We start from the raw sequence: 24,521 nt of genomic DNA, 5'->3' as shown, positions 1-24,521 counted from the left end.
GCAGCATTTGAAAAGCAACCACAATGTGTGGAGTGCTGCCTATATATGTGTGGTTTGTTCAAAGGGCATTCCTTTGCATAAAACGTGTTCCATACCAATCCGGGCGTCGGATTCATATCAAACGGAGAGGCCATGAACTCATAATCAGCACATGTATATGGCCACATTAGTATAACAATATGTGAACATAGGCATGTCAATATTGCCAGAGATGGAAGTGCCTATATCCACATGCACCGCCACAAGCGCAAACTTCAATTAAATTTTAGGACTTTTTAATTTTAAAGCTTTCACCGAAATTCCATTACCCTCGCAAAGAAAGAACTTTCGTTTCAAATTGATAATATATTCCTGCAAAAGCTTAAAATTACCGCCTAATAATCGTAATAACAAACTTTACTGTGTATTATTTAATAATATTCATGCACCCAGAGGGAAATTTTACTTGAACCAAATATAATTTGCTCTCGAGCAGCAAACTTCACCCTGGCAAAATCAGTTTTCACCATGAGTTACAGGCAACGTTTTTTCCAACACTAAAATTTACTTTCGCCACTCTGTTTAGAAGAGTTGAGGAAATTCAGGGTTGCCACAGGTTTGGGAATTTAGGGAAAAGTCAGGGATTTTTATTAAAAATACTGGAAAAAATTTAAATTTTAGATTTTTGAAAAAATTCAATAATTCAAATTCTTCTGAAATTTGATGAATTTTCTAATATATATTTAATTAATTATTAAAAATAATAGATTTATAAAAGAATTAATTTTAGCTAAAAACACTAAAAAAATTGAATTTTGGAGAAGTTACAACTGATTGAAAAAATTCAATTATTTTCAAAAATAAAAAAATTCTTTTCAAAAATTCAATTGTATTTAAATTTTTTTTTAAATTTTCGTCAAAATTTCAATTATCTTTAAAAATAATAAAATTCTTGTCAAAATTTCAATTATTTTCATCAAATTTCCTCAATTCAATGATTTTCAATATCTGCTATTATTTTATTGAAATTTTCCAAAAGAATTCAATTATTTAAACAAAATTTTGTAAAAATTCTACTTTTACTCTATTTTTAATTATTTTCATAAATAATTAAAATTTCTCAGGAATTCAATTATTTACAAATTTTTTTTTAATAAATTTCATCACAATAATTCAATTATTTTCATAAATAATACCACTCTTTATACAGGGATTCAATTATATTCAAAAATAATAAAATTTTATTCTTTTTAGGAAATCAATTATTTTCATGAATAATAAAACTCATCGCAGAATTTTAATTATATGTAATACAATTTTTATCAAATTTCTCGAAAAATGTAGTTATTCTTATATTTTAAAATTCGCCAAAAGAATTTAATTATTTAAAAATTTGTTAATAAAATTCTGTATGAGAATTTTATTTTAGGAAACATTCAATCATTAAATAAATAATTTATTTTTCTATATTTAAATAATTGAATTTCCTTAGAATTTTTCTAATAAAAATTGATTTAAAAATGAATTTTAGTTAAAATTTTAGATAATAATAATAATTGAATATTAAAAGCATTGAAATCTTTGAAAATTTGAATTTTTCATATCTTTAACTATATCTATTCTGTGGGATTAATTTTTCTGAAGAAGTTTAGTTGAATTTTTTCTTGAAATTATTTGAAATTTAATAAAATTGAATTGTAAACAAATGAATTTGAAAATTCTCAAAGAACTTTTTCAAAAATTATTAAAATGAATTGATTAGGGAAGAATTTTAGTTAAAAATTCTAGAAAATAATAATTGTTAATAATAATTTATAATAATGGGTAATTATTGTAAAACTTGAAGAAATCGATATTTTTATATTTTATAATAATATTCTTAAAAGTTATTGAATTTCAAAAAGGTTTAAATTTGAATTTTTTGAAAATCTTAATTCCTATTGAAAAATAATAATATTTTGTCTGGAGATCAGGAAAAAACCAAATTAAATTTTTGTGGCAACCCTCTTATTTATTATGTGTTTATTTGAACCAAACAAAATTTATTTGATACGCACAAAAAGTTTACTTTCCTCTAGGGAGTGTACCCTTTTTCTAATTGTAAGGCTGTAACAAAAAATGTTTTTTTTCATAACACACTAAACGAAATCCTAAAAATTTAGAATTTCCCTTTTCCAATATTAAACAAAAAAATTGAACATGATATGAAAGGTGGAAAGAAAAAAGTAGTGTAAAATATTGTATGATTTATGAATGAAATTGCATTTTTTGACCACATTCAATCAATAATATTTTGTCGGAGGAAAGGAAATAAATTGCCTTCTCGGGTGACACGGTTTTGATCTCGAGTGAATTGACGGCGTGGTAAATTTCGTTGACTGTATATTCGGAGGGTGAACCATGAATGCAAGTGTTTGGCCACTGTGATTCGTCATGCATATTTGCGAGGCAGAAACACCACCTGCAACTAGAACCACATACTTGTCGGTATAGTTACAACAACATACATATAACTTAGACCATTGCTTGCATTTATATGCGCCGACAGTTTTCAGTATAGCAATGCTATCTCATTCAAGACCTTTCCGTTTTAGTTGCACATAATCAACAACAATTGCAATTACAATAGCAATCTTGCATTCTGGGAAGAAGGTTCTCTTTTTAGAGTGGCTTTTAAATTTCAAATTATTTTTCGATCAAAAAAAGTTCTTTGACAATAAAATAATTATAAAATTAAATTAAATTATTTTTAAACGAATGTTTACAATTCAATTCTAATATTAAATTTACAATAATTTAAAAAAAAAATTCAATTAAACTTCTTTAACAAAATTTATTCTACAGAATAATTGTTAAAAGTATGAAAAATTCAAATTTGCAAAGATTTTAATTTGAAACCTGTTCAAAATTCAATTATTTCTAAAAATTCATTTTTAAATCAATTTTTATTAGAAAAATTCTAAGAAAATTAAATGATTTAAATATAGAAAAATAAATTATTTATTTAATATAATTGACTGTTCCCTAAAATAAAATTCTCATACAGAATATTATTAACAAATTTTTAAATAATTGGATTCTTTTGGCAAATTTTAATAAAACGTTTAATTATTTAATAATAATTAAATGATTCTTAAAATAGAATTCTCATACAGAATTTTATTAAAATGTTTTAAATAATTGAATTCTTTTGGCGAATTTTAATAAAACGTTAATAGAATAATTACAATTTTCGAGAAATTCGATAAAAATTGTATTAAAAATAATTAAAATTCTGCGATGAGTTTTATAATTTATGAAAATAATTGAATTTCTAAATTTTGAATTTCTTTCTAAATAGGATTTTATTATTTTTTAATATAATTGAAATTTTGACGAAAATTTAAAAAAGAATTTTGAATATAAAAATTGAAATTCTGCAATCATTATTGTAAATTGTAACTTTTCCAAAATTCAATTTTTTTAGTGTTTTTAGCTAAAATTCTTTTATAAATCTATTATTGTTAATAATTAATTAAATATATAAATAAGAAAATTCAACTAATTTCAGAAGAGTTTGAATTATTTAAATTTTCCAAAAATCTAAGTTCTTTAAAATTTTCTGATTAAATTCATTCGAAATTAAAATTTTATGAAGTTCATCTATTTATAAAAATTGTAAACAAAACTTTTAAAAACTCAATTAGTTTTGAAATATTTAAGTAAAATTATTCATTAAATAGTTTATTTATTTTATGATAGTTGTTCAAGATTTAAGTTATTTAAAAAGAAATTATTTCCAGAAATAGAGGAATTTGAAGGTTTTGTATTAGAATTTCTTGTAATTTTAAAGTTTATGAGGCTGATTTTGAAAAGTGAAGTCCGTTTTGATAAATTCAAAATGGCGGATCTAATATGGTGAACGACTTGTGAGTTATATATGCTTCTAATAGTTACAATTCTTGCATACAGCGTTTTTCTTCTCTTTTAATTTCATGAAATATGAAAATAAAGGTAAAACTTGAATTAATTGTGATGAAGAATGTTGCCTAAGTGTGAATTGCTGCAGAGTAGAATTATTGAAAAGAGAAACAGACGACACTTAAAAAAAGGAAAAAAAGTGTTGCTAATCGCAATTCATGTGATACAAATCGTAAAATGTCGTAAAAAAGCATAACCACTTGCAAGGGGTAGGACAGAGGCAGTAGGCAGCGTTCATCGCATTCATAACATCAGACAGTGTAATAAAAGTCAGCTCCTATCCCTCGATGGGAGTTGGGGTGAACAAGGGAATCAAAAAGCTTCCGAGAGGATGGGGCTACACCGTATTGTCAGCAGCGTGGAACTATAGCTGCAATTTCTATCGGATCTTCAATTTCGTACACTCGCAGCTCGCAGCTTATGAAATTCGTTTTTCCGCATCGTCAAATTCTGCGTTTTACATTTCTCGCGGAAAATAGTTGTTGCTTCTTCTTTTTTTCACCTGCACTTTGTGTGCAATCTTTTCATAAATAAAGATTCTTTTTTTTCAAGTTGAATATAATATTTACAGAGCTCGAACCAGTCAAAGTATTGAAAAATATGGACTTTACGGACCAATTACTGCCGAAAATATAACCAGTCCGAGTCAAATAAGAGAACGTTTTACTTAAAACTATATAGATTAAATTTTTCATAACTATAAAACATGAAAAAATCGATCACTCCGAGTCGAAGATCATTATTTTATATTATAAGAATATTGTTACTTTAACTTCTTCAAAATTATTTTCACCATTTCAATTCAATTATTATTTTCTAGAATTTTCAACTAAAATTCTTCTTTAAATCAATTATTTTCAATAATTTTTAAAAAAAATTCTTTGACAATTTTCAAATCCATTTGTTTACAATATTCAATTTTACAAAATTTCAATTATTCGTAAATTCTTCAATTAAATATATGTTTGAAAATAAAAACTTCAAATAATATTTAGGTACTTAATTTATAAAAAAAATGCAATTAAACTTTTTCATAAAAAATTAATTTCAAAATTCAATTATTTGTAAAAAGTTTCACGCTATATTGCTTTTAATATTCAATTATTATCTAAAATATTAACTGGATTAATTTTTAAATCAATTTTTATTAGAAAATTCTACTAGAATTCAATTATTTAAAAATACAAAAATAAATAATTTATTGAATACTTGAATGTTTCTTAAAATTCAATTTTTTGGACGAATTTTAATAAAATTTTTATGAATAATTACATTTTTCGAGGAATGTTTAAAATTAATCCCACAGAATAGATATTGTTAAATAAGGTATAAAAAAATCAGATTTTCAAAAATTTTAATTTGAATAATTGAATGTTTCATAAAACTGAATTCTTATAAAGAATTTTATCAGTAAATTTTTAAATAATTGAATTTTTTTGACGAATTTTAATAAGTTTTTAGGGTTCCGTACACCTACGGTGTATCGGCGGAACCCTATTGGTGAGACTCTGTTGTCCGTAGCCAAATCGTGTCCCCCCCTCTAGCGGCTAAACTATTTGACCTAAAGAGCTCAAATTTGGTACAGATATGTATTTTCACACGTAGATTACAGGAAAAATATAGCGAATGTGATTGGACGTGATGGGCATAGCGTTGTCAAGCAAATAACAAGATTTTTGGCCAAAAATGCATAAAAAGTGATCATTCCCCCCCCCCCCCTTAACTTCTAAACTTTTCGACATGGAGAGCTGAAATTTTGCATGCTGGTGTATTTTTACTCGAATATTACAGGAAAAATATAGAAAACTTGATGTGTAATGATGGCCATAGCGTTGTCAAGGAAAAACTAAAAAATTTAAAAAAAAAAAATTTTTTTTCCTAACTTTTACATTATTTGACTTAATGAGCTGAAAATTGGTATCCTAGTGTATTATTACAGTCTGACGACAAAAAATTTATTTAAGAAACTTTTTGAAAAAAAATCAAAAAAAAATTTTTTTTTAAATTTTTTTTCAAAAAAAAAAAATTTTTTAAATTTTTTTTAGTTTAAACACGTGGCATTAAATATTTTAAGGAAAAGAGTGAAATTTTAAGAGAATAAATGAGAGATTGTTTTCTGACTTTAATTTCTTAACTAAAAATAAAAAAAAAATTGGACAAGTGCGAGTTGTACTCGCACTGCAATGGCGGGTTCCGTACACAAATATTAAAACAATACTTGCAACATTTATCGGTAATTAGTAGAATTAAAATAAAAAAATAAAAAAATATATTAAAATCATTTGATAAAAAAAAATAACTAAAAAAAATTAAAGTATTGTATATATCTAATATTGTAAACAATAATAAGCAGAGGAACTATAATAAATTTTGAAAATTTTGTTCCTCTGCTTATTATTGTTTACAATATTAGATATATACAATACTTTAATTTTTTTTAGTTATTTTTTTTTATCAAATGATTTTAATATATTTTTTTATTTTTTTATTTTAATTCTACTAATTACCGATAAATGTTGCAAGTATTGTTTTAATATTTGTGTACGGAACCCGCCATTGCAGTGCGAGTACAACTCGCACTTGTCCAATTTTTAAATAATTATTACTAATAATTAATTTTTTCGAGGAATTCGATTAAAATTATATAAAAAATAATTGAAATTTTGCCAAGAATTGTATTAAAATTTTTAAAAATAATTGAATTTAGGAGAAGAATTTTATTATTTATAAAAATAATTAACATTTTGACGAGAATTTTTAAAAATTTTTTAACATAATAAAATGTTTGCGTAGAATTTTATTAAAATTTTTAAAATAATTGAATTTTGGAGAAGAATTTTATTATTTTTGAATATAATTGAATTCTTGTATGAAAAATGGTACAATTTATAAGAATAATTGAATTATTGTGAAGAAATTTAAAAAAAAAAAAACTTTGAAATAATTGAATTCCTATGAAATACTCATTATTTATAAAAATATTTTCGTAGAATTTTATCAAAATTTCTTTTATGTAATTGAAATCTTTCGCAAAATTTTATGAAAATAGAAAATATTGAAAATCATTAAATTGATTGAACAATTTTATTATTTATAAATATAATTGAAATCATAACAAGAATTTTTTTTTAATTTTTGAACATGATTGAATTTCTGCGAAGAATTTTATTACTTTTGAAAATAATTGAATTTATGGAATTTAATTTATATTTATGGATATTTTTAAATATACAGTAAACGACTCTGAATAAACTATGATAAAATTCAAATGACGATGAGGGTTTTTAGTTATCGAATACTTAAAGTATCAAAATGTTTTTAAGGGACCAGGAAACAAATTCAACACAGTTTTCTTGATAGTATCGAATTGACACTAAAACATTGCAAAAAGAAGTACATATATCTTAAAAAAGTAACTTTGTAGTCATTTTTAAGATACTTAATTTCTTCAATGAATGGATGAAATTGAAGCCTAAAATTTGGATCAGTTTTTGTCTGATCCACATTTTTGGTATTTGTTGCATAATTTGATACTTTTAAGTTAAAACGTTAAAAGTGAATTTACGAAAAGTTTAATTTATGCAGTAAATTTTCACTTGTTCTTGAAATAATTGAAAGAATTTTGAAAATTAAATAGTGTTTTCTACGCCAATGTGGAGCCAAATAAGAGTCAGAAATATGCGGTAGCCAGTTAGAGGAATTATATATCGCTTGTTTGTAGTTATTCGCTTGCACCCTTGGAACATCATCCTGGATGATATCAATTTAGCAACCCCCGGTCAAGTGGTTCCTCCTACTCAAACGTGGCAGCGGAACGAAGGCAAAGAATTTCATTTAGGGCAGATTAGACAGATTAGCGACCAACGACGCACGACAAAAGACCCTCTTGAACTTATTCGAATACTACTTTTACAGTAACAGAGTCTCCGCATATCCATGAGAATCATTTGCAGTCTTTCATCTCAAGTGCCCGTTTTAAATGTTCATTCCAGCAGAACGTCTATTCCTCAAAATATGTTAATTAAACTTTCTTTATTCATTTTTCTTCAATAATTATTTCATATCACTTTTTCAATTATATTTGTCCGTTGTTAATCCGTCAAAAAGAAAAAATCAATTTTCCTATTAATTAACTGTATCTTTAAAGCAAACGAGATGTTTGTTACAGTTGAGTTTCAGGTGGGCAGATTAAATCTGAAACCGGATTTTATCATATTTAACCCTTTAAACCTTTTTACATGGCCTTTTTGCCATCGTTTAAAAGGATATATTCCAACGCCAATTAAAGTCCCCAAATGGATTTGCACTGCAATTTAAAATAATATTTTGTTTTCGCTAATAATATTTATGAAAACTAGCTTTTGATTCTCGTTATTTGTTATATTAAATATGTATTGTGGATTTTTTTTAGTAGTGAATGATTACGTTCAACAATAAAGAGATAAAAATTAACATTGTTTAAGAAAACAGGCGAGGCTTGATAAAATTTTCACAAAAATAAAATTTTACCTGGAGGGCAGCGATAAGTTTCTCTAAAATTGCGAAAGTCTTAACTGAAGCAACTAAAAATTTGGCTAATCTAGTGAAATTTTTAGCTGTTGTATGTAGATGAAACCTTTCTTATACCATATTTTAACGGAAAAATTGTATTATAAATATTTTATTACCCATTATATCAAATATTAGTATATATATTATTAATATTAGGTAATTAAATTAAGTATAAAAAAAGAACTAAACAATAAGCAAAAGTATAAAAAAAAGATTTTTTGGGAGATAACAGCAATATAATTATAAATAATTAGGTTATAATGTGTAACATAATCGGACAATAACGTAAAACGTAATATTATTAATTTAATGATTGAAGATAACAGCGCCATCCGTTTTCATGGAATGCAAGTTTGAAGAGCTTATTGATTTTTTAAAATAGAGAATAAGCCCAGAAAGCAGCCCTTATTTTTGTAATCCTTCTTATCCATTGTAGTTATAATAAATGTTTAATTTACTTATTACAGGCGAAAATTAACAATAATTAGCAGTATATTTTTATCGATTAATATTAATTTAAATAATGAATGATAAATTCCTTTCCTTAATATTAATATAAATTAGAACCAAAAATAATAATGTTAACTATATGGTATTAAAAAATTTCACTTGAAATTCACGCCAAGAAATGTTCAAAATAATTTATTTTTGGATTCATTTTCTCTATATATACGCAATCAAAATGTGTCTCTGAATAAAAAAAACCGCTGCCAAGTTGTATATTTTTTTTTATAATTTTGGTGCTCATTTCATGAACACTTTGCTTCCTCATATAGAGATAATAATAATAGAAATATGTACATGAATAACTTTTTATAGATATGGTAAAAGTGATTGAATCTTGATTCAATCAATGTATTTTTAAATACCCTGTAAGATAGTTATAATATTTTAATAGTTAAACAAAAATTTTCAAACAAAAAAGTTGAGAAAATGTCATATTCCACAATTTTTGGTTTTTAACATATCAATAATTTCGAAATTTATTATCGAATTAGCTTCAAAAATAGGTCAATCGAAGCATTTTTTTAATTCTCTGCAAGTTGGTAATGATAATTTTAAAATTACTTCTACATTTTTCAACAAAATTTTCAAAAAAGTCTTATTTTCCAAAATTTTTGATTTTTAAAAGTTTAATATCTCCGGTCAATATGGACGAAAAATGTCTAATTTAGGGCTCAAAAGATGCGTCTAAAAAACTCTACAAAATTATGAAAAAACATTTATAGGTGTCCTAACATTTTTTAAAAGTTATGGGCAAAAAACAATTTTTTGAAAAATTAAAAATCCAAAAAAAATATTGTTAAACTTTATGAATCGGGCTGAAAATACCTCTTATATTGTGTCCGCACTTGAGATCTACAATTTTAAAAGAATTCAACCCAAAAGCTCTTCATGATTTCGAGATATTTATGAAAATGTGATGTTTACACACACACGATACTGAGGTTAAATAACATAAACATATGTCAAAAAATCGAACTCGAAAAATTTTGGTACCTATTACAATACTTCCTCTATGAGGAAGTAATAAAATAAATAAATTATTATAAATTGCAATAATAAATAAATTAAAGAGAAAAGTAATACCTACGTATCTTACAATTTTTTATTTAATTAAATGACAGTTTTATATTTCAAGTTTAAATATTCAACAACATAAAATACACACTCTAACGATTAATTTAGAAAAATTTTATTTAATTTTTTAATTAGCGACGTCTGATTTCTAGCACCAAAAGTCAATTAAAGTTAATTTAAATAATTGAAGTTAAGTTAATTAAATTTTACAAGTACCTTAATATTTAAACTTTTCTGCTTCTACTTCTAACTGCATATCGGTAAAAATACGTAAATAATTTAACTAATTATTCAATTATTTTCTAAAATATCATTAATGACCCTTATAATGTCTTATAATATTGATATAAAGAAAAATATCTATCAATTTATATACAAATTATATTTATTTTGAGTGATAGTGAACACGACCCACGGGTTAGTATTAAAATTTAGAGTAAAATATTAATTAAAACAGATTTAGAGATTAAAAAACCAGCTTTTATAGATTATGGTGAATTTTCATGTATGAATAATATATAATAGTTTATATTAATAATTTAAAAAGAAATTATAAAACTAAAATTTATTTCTGCAGACTATATCAATATATTGAATAAATTATATGTATTAAAACGAAAAAAAATATTACTATGAATAAAAGTGAAGCATAAAAGTGAATTAAATTATTTAAAAGTTCAATTAAGGGCAATTAGTTTCTGGGCAATTCAGCGACGTGAAAATATATCTTTTATTTCATGCTTCTCTCTCAGTATTAATAGATATTCTCCAAGAACTCTATCTGTTTTATTGAGGAGGCTGCAAACCTATAATTAACGGTTCATTTCTTGCAACTCTCGTCAATATATGATTTAATACTTGTGTATTTTCTACTTTTGCATTGCGTATGCATTCAGATTCAATTATATTGGTTTTTTCCTATTCTTCATTAGATTTCCAATAATTTCAATTTTCCAGAAAATTTTTGAAATGTCGCCATTTTTACTTGAATCAAATAATTTTTATTTAAAATCAATTAAATGGTTCAATTCATATATTTGCTTCAAGTACAATTTATATTTCGAATAGGTACAATTTGATTCAAGTAAATATTTATTTGAGAATATAGACAAGTAGTCGGTTATTTGAATCAATTTTTTTCAGTGTATTGTTTAAACAATGTCTGGAAAAGAATTAAGCAGAACCTAATTTGTGTTTCAATTTAAATCGTCGCGACGTATATTTGGATAAATTTACATAATATGAAATGGTTGTACATATATATATATATGAATTCAACTTTCGTGTTATAATACGTGTGATAATATTCACATCTAGAATTGCAAAAAATGAATTTTTTTTAGTTTTTATTTCAGTATGTAACTTTGTTGTGAGAGCTAAAAATAAATGTATTGATCTAAGTATCTTTCAAATGAAAATAATTATTAATTCAAGTCATATCTCGATAGGTATTGTTCAGCCTATATTGAACAAGAAAAACGTGGTGCTTTGCATTTTGTATATTCAAACAGCTGTAACAAAAGAAAAAGGGTATCTTTCAGTAAACAATTCTTTAAAATTTTTACTGTTGGATTTTTTTTAATAGTTTCAAACAATAATGGGAGAAAAATGTTAGAAAATTCGCACTTCATCACAATTGGAATCCACTTACGTAATTTTAATATTACAAATAAGTTTTTTATTCATTAATTAGATTTTTTATTTCTTTATTAAAAGAAAATTTATTGGATTCAACTAACAAATTACTTGTCTGTTATTAAATAAATATTTACTTGAAACAAATAATTATTATTTAAATCAATTAAATACTGAAATTATTGGTTCGAATATAATTTATTACATTTAAATCAAAATTATTTGATTCAAGTAAATATTTATCTGATAACTCGATTGATAATAGACAAGTAGTCAGTTATTTGAATCAATTGTTTTTCAGTGTCTTGTAAACTATATAAATTATAATTCAATAGAGTATGTGAGCTAAAATATTTTTTTTGTTTCTTATAGGTAACAGGGAAAAAATTCTTCTGAAGAAAAAAATATGTAAAAGAAATTAAACATTATAAATTATGTCGCAAGTTTGTTTAATCAAATTATTAGTCAGGCATGCGAAAATATATTTATCTTCTCGTTTATGATGATTTTGATAAGAAATACAATTTAGACGGAGTATTAAAAAAATCTTGTTCTACTTTTTATGTCACCTTCTTTATTTTATTTCATTATTCTTGTTTTTATTCTTTCCAACACAGTTTTTGTACAATTGAGACTATTATAGCTTCGAAACGGTGCATCACAACAATTTTGGTAAATTTTGTTGTCTCAATTTTATATCCTTAGAAAAACTATGAAAAATTGTTTATTTATGGTTACATTATAATTAATTACAATAAAATATTTAATAATCTCTTAACGACTTCGGAGAAATGTCGCCAATAAAAGCTTCAAGCGTAACCGCAGGCCCAAAGTAACAATGGGGAAAAATATGATATTAATAACCGTGAAATAGTTTTGACTCTTTTTTGCCCATTCCAACTATTCTTTGGCATCATTTGACGCCTTTATTTTGGCGTCACACCGCCAAAGTGGTTAAAAAATAATAAAGAGGGGAGAAAAGTCCTAGGAGTGGGAAGGTACAATGACTCGACTCTTGGATTTACCATGAAATCACTCCCTCTTCTGTTAGTACCTTGTTCTGTTACGATACCATTCAGTTTCAGTTTTACCATGAGCCGGGTTGTTTAAATCCCCAGCTAATTAAAATTAGTTAGCCACTTACAAAATGTTAAAGTAACCCCCTCACCTGTAATATAATTTCATAAAAAAAAGATGATACAAATTTTTGAGAAAGTTCACTCAAAGTCGAAGCCAAAGCCCAAATTGGTGAGTGCCTTTGAGAAATCAAAGACATTTATGGAGAAAAATTTGAAGAAGAAGAACATTGATGAACTCGATACAAGTAGGGAATTTAAAAAAGACGATTCTTACGCAAATAATAAACATCTTTCAATTATTACCGACACTGTATTAGGTGAAGATTACTATAAATACTTCAAACAGTTTAGTGAGTTGAAGAGTTTCGAACCTTTATCGCCAAAAACTTTGAGAAAAAAGAAAGTGAAAAGTAAAGTAAATAACAATGAAAATCAAGTGCAATTTGAAGAAATTGAAGAAGAGAGTAGTGAACAAATTGGTTGTGGATTATATTTCAAGATCAAGCGAGAAATTTTGAAAAGTTTTCGGATGAAATTTGACTCTAGTACAAGGTAAGTTGGAAAAAGGAATGGATAAGGAATGTTTTTTTGAACAAATTAATTAGATATTTCAGGTCCTTTCGTAATAACACTGTATCTGCTATTGTATAAGAAGGATAATGTATATTTAATTATTGGTGATTGGAAATAGCAAAGTAACTACAAGACAAGGTCTCACGTGAAAAAACTTATTTCAATGAATAATTTTACTTGGAAAAATTTTATTGCTACTCAATTTTACCATTCAAGTTCAAATTTGGGTATTTAAATAAAAAGTAGGTTTCTTTTAATACCCTATACACTGAAAAAATATTGATTTGATTCAAATAATCAATTACTTGCCTATTAAACCCCAAATAAATATTTAATTGAAACAAATAATTTTTAATCAAATCAAACAATTTTTATTCAAATCAAATTGGGTTTGAACTTTGAAACAAAAATTCCAGTATTTCAAACAATAATTTCAGTATTTGAAGCAAATATCATTTAGTTGAATAAAATAAAAATTATTTGATACAAATAAAAATAAATATTTACTTGATAATAGACAGATAATCGTTTACTTGAATCAAATTAATTTTTTTTTTCAGTGAAAACTTCAGCTGCTCTTTGGTTCCTTGGTATATCAAGTTAAAAAAAATTCAATAATAATATACATTACTTTCAGATGTACACAAATTAATATTTTAAACTTTATAGGTTCATTTGCGTTTTAATTAAGGAAAAAGAATAATTTTCTAAACAATTACATAAATACAAAAATAAACTAAACTACCTATTAACATTTACATTTCTACAAATTTTTATAAAGAAAAAGTAAACCAACTTTTTGCAACTATTTTAAAATTGTGTAGAAATATGTAAATTTTTGTAAATGGAAACAAAAAAAGTGTCTGCGTTGAATTAGCGTCTTCATAATTAATTTAATGAATGGATTGATATAGAATATCATTTTACAAGACGAATGTTATTTTTATTTAGATTAATGCTGTTACGATTAAATGCATAATTACAAGTCTATCATTAAGATTGTTGGGAAAGTCCATGTTTTTGTAATAAAAGAAATTTGTTTTTACACTAAAATATTGATTTCACAGTATACTCGAGAAACCCCCTGGAAACTGGTAATTCTTCACATAGGGAAATACAGACTGTGACTCAACCGGGTAAATGATAGATAGGTACAGTTGATTATTCCACTAGCAGTAGCGTAATAAGCCACCTGAAAACATGGACTCTTTACATATTTTTAAAAGACGATTTCAATTAAATTTTATTATTTTTTTTATTTATTATTATTAATTATTAGATAATAAAGTTATTAAAAATATTTAAATAAATATTTATAAATATTTAAACATACACTCTAAATTTGAATTAGTAAATTTTACTAATTCAAAAGCAAAAAGTCAGCTACTTATTCAAATTATTTTGACTAATTCAAATTCAGAGAGTACATATTTAAATAATATTTAAAAATATTTAAATAAGTTTTCTGTTTCAATCAAACTTTTTTAAAAAAGTACTAAACTGTATAATGAAATTGTAATTTTTAGTTCGTTTCCACCACAAATTTTTTCAATACCTATAATGAATAATGTTAATAAGTGAAAAAGTGTACCTAATAAAAAAGTTGTTTTTCTGCAGATATCAAATTGAGACAAAAAACGTATCAAAATATAATAGTTGCGAAGCAACGTTTTTATTTTCTTCCGTCGAATGTTGTGAGCGAAAAATTAAAAATAATATTGAAAAATAGAAATAGAAAATAGAAATATTTGTTCATACGGTACTGTAGGGCTTTTTAAATGTGCACCTGAAACATACAGTAAAAGTTCATTTACGTGTGGCGCAGCACGTGTAATGTCCTTCCCGCGCTCATCGGACCTGAACATTGAAGGGACCACGGTTCGTGATTCGAATGCCTCTTTTGTAACTCGTTTTCATATTCCTCTTTAAAATGCACGATTTAAGGAAAGTCTTATGATTTTATTTGTGAAAGTTTTCAGTAATTTCAAAATTCTTTCAATTTACGTACAATATAAAGCGTAGAATTTTAAACAATTTTTCATTATTATAATTATTGACCATAAAAAAATCGTAAATAAATTTAAGACTTAATAGAACAATATTGGACTCATTTTCATAATTATTGTGGTTGCAAATTGACAGGGTGCTTAAATCTCCCCTTTATATGAATAAAGCACTCTCTGTCGCGTGTGGAGCAGGTGGTTTTTTGTCCCTTAATTCAGGTGAATAAATTCAAATAAATTATTCTAATGCTTTCAATCATTATGATGGTATTTTTTACCGTCGAATTGAGTATTTATTTGTATACAAGGGTATTAATAAAATTTTTATTATATTTTTATAATTTTATAATTAAATTTACTTATAATTATTTATTTTACATATCTAATAAATATAATAATTAATGGAATTTATTAAAAACAAGTATCCGATGCTTTTGGTAAAATAAGATAAAAAATGTGTAATATAAATAATATTTATTTTGTACAATATAATTTTTGTCGAAGACTTCGAATACTGAATTTTTGTCTAATTTAAAATTTTGTTCTTAATTTTAGAATTTCTTGGTTAGTATAGTATATACATTCTTTTCACACAGATAAGATATAGGATTTTAAATATTACAAACTTCTAAAGTTGAGATAAATAATTCTTATTGCGAGCAAAAGAGGAATTTAAAAATATATGTAATTTGAATATTTTTTACTTTATAAAAGTTCTATATTTTAATTAGATAATTAAGAAGTAGACGATTTTATTCACTGTTAAAAATACATATTTGATTCGAATAATCGATTACTTGTCTATTGTCAAATAAATATTCATTTCTACTAAATAATTTTGACTTGAATCAAATAAATGGTGGTAAATAATGGTAAATAATTTGCTTTAATACATTTGTTTTAACTACAGAAATTATTGGTTCAAATTCAGTTTACATATTTGATTCAAATAAAAATGCTTTGAGTCAAGTAAATATTTATTTTCTAATAGTCAAGTAATCGGTTATTTAAATCAAATAAATTTTCTTTCATTGTTATTGAATGGGAACCAAAATTCTTAAATTTAGAATAAAATTTTTTGTAGTAGGCGAAAATTGAATGAATTTTGATTATTTACAATGCAATGCGAATTTAAAATAGACGTCACAATTTTAGATCAACTTTGAACAAATTGTGACATCATAATGGTTCAAATGCCCTTAATGCTAAAAATTAATATCATTATGCACCTTTTTCTAACTTTTACAAAAATTTTTAAAAATTCGGGTTTTTAACAGTAGGTGACTTTTAGGTCACACGAACTACTTTATACAACATAAGATCTTCTGCCAAATTATGCTTTCAAAATATTTTGGTTGAAGCTTCCTTCGAGCTTTCTCACTGCATTTTTATTTTTATTTTATTTCAATGTAAGACTATATTTTACAAAATGTGAGCTCATCTAATAATTATTTTACGTGACATTTCATAAAGTTTCACGATCACGTGACCGTTAACATATAAGTCACATGCTGCTTATAGAGACCCATTTTTGATTAGATATACGTATACTCTCTAAAACAGCGAATCATCAGTGAAATTAAACTGAAAATCAGTGACTATTCTGAAAGTAAAAAATAGAAAAAATACTTTCAGTAAAATCTAACTGGAAGAAAGTTAAAATTGATTGAAATATCAGTCATTTTTTACTGATTAGACAATTAAAAATAATTTTCAATATGTTGCAACTTGAATTTAAATTTTCTTCTTCTTGTTCTCAAATGACTTGAGGCATCACTATTTGCAGTCATTTTCTAAACATTTTCTAAATTTTAACAATCAGAAAAATTTTAGTGATTGAAATGGTAAGAATGGAGTCACAGATTCTCAGTGAAATTTCACTGACTTAGATTTAGAGATGAGATAATCAGAAGAACATTAATCAATGTAACATGAAATTATATATTCGCTATTTTTCGAATCCATTCTCTATGGGTTGCTAGTCGCGTGTAAACTCCCGGAATTTGTGGTTGTGCACAACCATATCCGAAAGAAACAATTCCATAAACAGTGTGCCTGTCCCCAAGTGGTCCTCCTGAATCACCTGTACAAGCATCAACACCACGACCTCCGTAACAAATGTGCAAATCACTTTTCAAAACTTCGGGATATACTGAAAGGCACTTTTCATGACTGACGAATGGTATTCGAGCTGCCATTAAATACGTTGACACTAGTGCTTTTCCCTTCTAGAATTAATTATTGGAAAAATTATCAAACTATGTCCATTCCGAAAAGAAATTTGTTTATTACTATTATACACCCTTAAGGTGTTTCTCAATTTGATATCCTTTAGAAAAACTGTGCTTAATTCAATTAATTATTGAAATTATTATTCAAATTATGTAAATTATTATTCTTTACCTTCTTCAAAACTCGAACTCCAGAAGATGCTCCCGAAGTTCCCCAGCCCGAAACGACAAGTATCGGGGGATCGTAGTCTAAATCCACAGGCGGTAATTTTGCCGGTTGTATGAAATAGGAAAATCTGAATTTTGGCGAGACTTTGAAGAGGGCAATATCGTAGAGTGGAATTTTATCGTATAATAAAGAAATGTCACGAACAACAACTTCCGTCACCCGGTGTATTGATCCACCTCTTTGAAATTGATCCGATCCTGCTCGAATTGCGTACTGTTTCGGGTCCATGATTTTGCTAAAATTTGATAAATGGCCCAATTAACCCCTTCACACTGTAGTAATGTAGTAAAGATTAAGTTTTCATGACGAAAAATGGTAAAACAAATTTTTTTTAAACCCTTCAATGCTTGAGGTCGCTCATTACGAATTCGTTTTTCAAAATCCAAAATGGCGAATCCAATATGGCCCCGAGTAACAATTTCCAGGAAAATTGGACTATTTTTCAAAAAGTTAACCGTTAGCTTAAAAACCATCGATCGGAGTAGTTTTTTTTATCAGTTTAGCTTCTTATTTTTGTTCTCGAATTACAAAATTTTATTACAAATGCGAAATTTTTAATTATTTCAGTTAAAACTTTCGCTATTCTAGAGAAAATTATCGCTGTTCCAGGTGAAATATTTTGTAATTTTTTCAAAGAAAAATATCTTTTTTTTAAAGAGTTATTCGCTATATAAAAAAAAAACCAATTTTCCCACTGCTGCAGTTATTGCGGCCTTCTGAGTGACTGAAATCAAAAAAACCAAAAAGATTATTAAACTAGAAGATATTTGCCGTACAATGAGGCTCCAGTTTTTTGATTGGATGAAAAATAAAATTTTGGGATGCCAAAAACCATCGGATTTTTTTGGCGAAATTTAAAAGCTTTTTCAAAACTCCGCCATTTTGTTGCAATTCAATATTTTTTGACATCCGAGGGATCCGAGGGTCATTGTACGGCAAATATCATCTAGTTTAATAATCTTTTTGATTTTTTTGATTTAGGTCACTGAGAAGGCCGCAATCACTGCAGCAGTGGGAGAACTTTTTTTTTCGCATACTCAGGAGATAGCGAATAACTTTTTTAAAAAAAAGATATTTTTTTTAAGAAAACTACAAAATGTTCACTATTTATACAAATATACATGTACAAAACTTTAAAAAAAATTAGAAGCAATAATTTCCCTGAAAAAAATTCCTAAAAATCACCGTTTTTTTCAGTCACTCACACTAGGTGTGCCCCTTGAAACTCAAAAGCAGTTTCAATCAAAACTTCTGGGGGTTAAATGGTTTTATAATTTTTTATTATTTTTAGAGTTGTGCAAAAAGCTCGATCGAGTATTTCAAGCTTTTCGTTTTTCTAGCAGAGCTGAGCAGAATCAATTTGAACTTGAACCAAATTCCATCCGACACGTGCAGTATTAAACCTAAAATAATTTCGAGCACTCAAATATTTTTGAGTAACTAAAACTCGAGCCTGGCTCGAGCTCGACCATGCTATTCGAGCTTTTTGCACACCTCTAATTATTTTTAATTTAATTTAATTTAATTAATTACAATATTCGTATGTTTTTGAGCTCGTTGAATACGAACCTAAAGTAAAAATTTAAAAATTTAAAATGTCTGCTTCAAAAAAAAAAAAAAATAGAAAAATATTTTGAATAATGTTGAAATTGTTAATTTGAATTTTAAAATAGAAGAATATTAACTATTTAGTAGATAATATTTAGATACTTACAAACAATGCTGTGCAGTTAATCCCCATTCTTCCGACACAATAAAAGCACCACATTGAAAGCCCTTTTGTCTGAGATGAACAGAAAGCTAATTTTTGAAAAGCATCATTTACTTGAAAAATGAATAAATTTTACTTTAAAAATAATAAATTTTTCATTTACCATGTACGGTCGATCAATGATTGATAATCTCTGTCCTCCGACGATTTTAGCTTGTGCATGCGAGATTGTCTTGTTTTTATGAAGTTTCAGTGCACTCGCGCAAACAATGATTATTTCTTCAAATATGAAAATGACATAAAAATCCCATAATTATTAAGAAGTAGATTTAATATTTATTTATTTAATTTTTAATGATGAAAACATTTTAATTTTCTTATCACTTTTGAAATAATAAAAAGAGTGTAATATTATTAAAAGTGCTTACCGAGAATCCAGACGAGACTGAAAGTATTCCTCATTTTCAAAGTGATGTTTTACATCTGAAGATTTTTTCCACCTCCACCTAGTAAATAAAGGCCCGGTTTCATTCTTTTAAAAGTGGGATAAACTGACAAAGAAGTGTCTAGGGAATACAAAACACCAACAAAAGTTCTATGTATAATATAATCTTTATGAAGAGTCCAATAGGTAACGATAATTTATGGGTCACGATATACGCGTTTTTTATGAATCATAAAATCCACACTTACAAATGCTACTTTTCAAAGTAAGATTAACTATTAACTAAAAATAATAACACTGAAAAATTGTAGGTCACTGTAAAAAAATGGATTTTTTAAATACATTTTTAAGTTCTAATCACTGTAATTTACCTTTCTCTTCATTTCAATTTCAATTCTCTTCAATTTACATTGTTTCATTTTTTCTATTTTCTTTTATTTCTATTTTTATATTATTCTCTTTTCAGTTATTTGTTTTAATATAAAATAGAAAAACATATTTTTTAATTATATTGTATATTTAAGGGGGGTTTTTTAATAAAAAAAATATAAAATTGACTTCTACCTACCTTTGTACAACTTTCGGTTCCTAACTGATAGCAATTGTGTCACTAACTGAAAATTCTCTGGAATTGAAAAATCTGTAGTGTCCTCATTTACTTGCATGATATCTCTAAACTGCAGAGATTTAGTTTTTTTCTGATAATAATGGTTCTAGTTTTGAAATAAATGGTGATAACAATTATGAAGGTAGTAAATTAATATGTCAGTCAATTTAGATATGTTTAAATCTCACTGAAATTTTTTAAACGGAAAATATTTTTCTCGAACGAAGCAAAATTGACAAATATTATATTTTCTCTGTTAAAATTGACAGTTGTTTTATGCACTCAAAAAAATAAATCTTAAATTCAGCCCAGTTTTAACTAAAACCGTTTACATTAGAATTAATTTTTATCTGAATTTTAGTCTGAAATATATGATTTTAAATCTTAAAATTGATTTAATCTAAAATCATAAAAATAAGCTATTCTCTAAATTTGAGTTAGTAAAACTAAAAATTTTTGATAATTTGAATTAGTGACTGACTTTTTGCTTTTGAATTACTAAAATTTTACTGACAAATTAGTAGAAAATTACTATTTATAAGCAGAATTTACTACTTCAAAAGCGAAAATTCAGGCACTCAAATTATTTATTAAACATTTTTATTGGTTCAAATTTAGAGAGTAATTTTTAATCATATTTTGGTTTTAACTTATTAAGATGTAAACAGTCTCAGACTTTCTTTTTTCTGTATGGACTTAAATTTACTTTTCTTGTAGTAAAATTCTAATATACAAATAGTAAAATTAAACCTGTACATTTTATTCAGCAAACAATACAAAATACATTTTTAAGATATTTAAACAAGAAAACTTTTTCAACGAAGAAGTATGCTAGAATTCAGAAAATTTGGATCATCTAAATTAGAATTGTAATAAAGAAATCTTTTTTTTCGATTTGTGAATTTTAGTGCAGGTTCTTTTTCTTTTTGATCTTCTTCTTCTTCTTCTTCTTCTTCTTCTTCTTCTTCTTCTTCTTCTTCTTCTTCTTCTTCATCAACTTCTTGTTCATGATCATCAATATTTTCATTTTCATTTTCGTCATTGTCATTTTCATTTGGATCTAGTTCTGGAATGCCTTCATTTTCCACTGGAAATTGCTCATTTACATGTGAAATATTAATATTCTGTGAAATTAATAATGTAACTGCAGAAAGTGTTTCAAGAAACATGAAAACCAATAAAATATTTGTAAGTCCTCCATTAAAAGCTGATTTATTCTTTGACAAATGTTGATCTCGAAGATGCTTCATCGTTCGCAACATGTTGTCAAAAATGTCTTCATTTGACATTTTCGAATGTAAATACGGAAATTCTAAAACAAAGTATTCAATTTCAATATAAATGTTAATTAAATTAAAATGGATTGTAAAGAAAGTAATGCTATCATTTTACTGTAAAATGCATAAAATTAGGGTTGAAACAACGCAACGTTACGATTTTTCTTGACTTTTTTGTACAGAATTTTTTTTTCTAATCCTCATAAAAAATTCAAGAGTTAAATTATAAAAAATTGATTATAATTAATAACCTAAAGAGCGAGTTATTCTAAAATTTACTAATTCACTGAGAAAAATATTAAGTAATTTTTACTACTTTTATACCTAGTAAAACATTTCTGGTAACTTTTACTTCTTTCGTAGTAAATTTTGCTGCGTTCGAAGTTCGTTTATCGTTTTAAAATTGAGAAAGTTTGTGAAAAATTAATATTTTTTTGGAACTATTTTATAAATAAGAATACGACATAAAATAATAATTTAAAAATTACCTTCTTGGATTACGATAAGACTTTTAGAATTCTTTTGATAATCAAAGGAAACAGACTTGTGAGTGGACAATTGACTGTCGCGATCAAAAATTGCTCTTATTAATCTAGACAAATAAATCAATATCGAACCAAAAAGTGTCTGATTCGATTGGTTAGAAAATGCCTTCTTTAACGATTTCTCCAAATAAGTAGGAATTTGATTGAATGCAGCAACAGTATTTAATAATTGTTCAACTACTCCTTTTCTGTAATTATCAAACGATTTTGTCACTTTCTGTAATGTTTTCAATAAACCAGGATTCTTCTTCGAAACTTTCTTAAGCACACTCCTCTTTTTTTGTCCCTCTCGCCAAATGGAAATATAATCACAACAATTTCGAACCAAATTTTTCGTCACATGGTTTTTTGAAACCACTTTTGAAAATCGGTTCGCTATTTTTAATAAAGAAGACCCACTCTCTATTTTTCTACCAATAAAACTTTCAATTATGTACTTCACTTGATTTTTGGTACTTGATTTTTTCCCATTAAAATCACATTCGAATCGTAGGTCTTGTGTTTTACACCTTGGTTCTAGAATTCGTAGACTTTTTATCCAGTCTTTCGAAAAAGATTGTTTCAAACTTTTCAAAATTTTGTAACTTTCTGACGACTCTTGTGAGGACTTTATCGGAATTTGATGCTGTATGCACGAATAAACATTGTTTAGATCGTTAATACATTTCTTATAGCCACCAGTTATTATTTTGTCAATAGAATAGCAGATAGTTTCCGTTGCATTGAAAACACGATTTTTCGGAGGTGCTTTAATTTTCTTTTTCAAATATTCCACTACTGCTGTTGGAGAATACGAATACAGGTATTTTATACTTTTTCTGATATTTGTATCGTTAATTGCACAGTCCACGTAGACAAAAAAGTCGCTCGTAAAAATGAGAAAATCCATAATTTGTAATTTTGGGGATTTAAAAAATTGAGATTGGTGTTTTCCGAAGAGGAATTTCGTACCGATTTCGTTGCCCTCTATAATAAAGTCTGTAAATTCGGTTGCAACTGTTAATCCATTTTCAAGTAGGTTACTTATCAGAGTATCGTTTCCATCAGGTATTGGCACTTTTGTAACGCTGGAATTATTACTTTTAAAAATTCTTAATTTTCTCCGAAAAGCTCGTATATTTTCGACGACAACTTGAGTGTAAATGTTGACTGATTTTTTGAAATTACTTTTAAAGGAAGTCTTCCGAAAGTCCTGTAATAGGCCTTTTTTTAGAGGATCTATTAGGGTTAATATGAACGATTTGACTGATTTTTCTACTTCTGCTGCAGATGTTCCAAATATGGCATTTTTATCTGTTTTCAAAAATTTGGCGTTGTTTATTTTCTGATTCTGAATATCGTTGAGTTTGCTCTTGACAAGAGCAACGGTAACTGAAATATTAATTTTATTTTTATTAATACAATCATCTAAGGATATAAATGAACAATTTCTTAAAATTTAAGCTCACAGTTTTTCTAAAAATATCAAATTGAGACAATTTGGTTTTAATTTGACATCCTTAGAAAAGTTGAATTTTTCTTGAAGAAAAATAAAGATTTTATAAGTAAATAATAAATAAAATACACAGAAAAAATAAAGTTTGAAATCGTTTACAACTTTGAGCCAAAATGATTGAAAAGTAGCCTATTTTTAAATTTAAAAGCATAAATTAAGTCATAACTTTGAGACTTGAAATCATTCACTTCAGATTAAAATTTAGTTAAAATTCTTCTAACGTAAAGGGTTTTAATGAAAAGTGGACTGAAAGTGAGATTTATTTTTTTACTGTGTAAATTGTGAATAGTGTTCTCACCCAGCTGAATAAGTAGAACGAATTTTAGACGATTCATTTTTGTTATACCACTAGTTTCTAACTTTTGCTTCATTTTATATGTAAGACAACATCAATTCTGTCAAATTTTTGTGAAATATTGTTTCTAATTTTTATTACTCGCATATTCATAAATAAGATTATCTTATCCTAAGAGTGATGTTTAGTAGCGTTTGGAGGCTTTGGAATTTTTTCAGTGAAAATCCACTTAAATAAAAATGAGATATTTTTCAAAAATCTCGCAAAAATAATCAGATTTATAAATAAATAAATAAAAATAAGTATAAATTTAGTTTTTTTATCA

General features: G+C 25.9%; 2 protein-coding genes across 3 annotated transcripts; both read right to left on the bottom strand.

The window, feature by feature from the left end:
• Positions 1-16,112: 16,112 nt before the first annotated feature.
• Positions 16,113-20,638, bottom strand: LOC122500127 (trypsin-2-like). Of its 2 annotated transcripts, none has more exons than XM_043608881.1 (6): positions 20,546-20,638; positions 19,961-20,038; positions 19,696-19,811; positions 19,536-19,621; positions 17,765-18,056; positions 16,113-17,589 (listed from the first exon to the last, which is right to left on the bottom strand). In XM_043608881.1, exons 2-6 carry the CDS (start codon positions 19,992-19,994, stop codon positions 17,299-17,301), a joined length of 819 nt encoding a protein of 272 aa, XP_043464816.1. In that variant the 5' UTR covers positions 19,995-20,038; positions 20,546-20,638; the 3' UTR covers positions 16,113-17,298. The 2 variants fall into 2 exon arrangements, with proteins under 2 accessions (XP_043464816.1, XP_043464817.1); XM_043608882.1 differs by having other exon boundaries at positions 19,961-20,098; positions 20,546-20,628.
• A 744-nt stretch (positions 20,639-21,382) lies between these two features.
• Positions 21,383-24,272, bottom strand: LOC122500124. Its single transcript, XM_043608874.1, has 3 exons — positions 24,200-24,272; positions 22,350-23,777; positions 21,383-21,896 (listed from the first exon to the last, which is right to left on the bottom strand). The coding sequence occupies exons 1-3, from the start codon at positions 24,270-24,272 to the stop codon at positions 21,400-21,402; spliced, it is 1,998 nt and encodes a 665-aa protein (XP_043464809.1). The 3' UTR covers positions 21,383-21,399.
• Between the last annotated feature and the right edge of the window lie 249 nt (positions 24,273-24,521).

The sequence above is a fragment of the Leptopilina heterotoma genome, unplaced genomic scaffold, assembly GCF_015476425.1.
Source record: "Leptopilina heterotoma isolate Lh14 unplaced genomic scaffold, ASM1547642v1 Lhet_182, whole genome shotgun sequence".
Classification (NCBI taxonomy): domain Eukaryota; kingdom Metazoa; phylum Arthropoda; class Insecta; order Hymenoptera; family Figitidae; genus Leptopilina; species Leptopilina heterotoma.
Note: the sequence above shows the minus strand (reverse complement) of the source record. Positions and strands in the feature narration are given on the sequence as shown.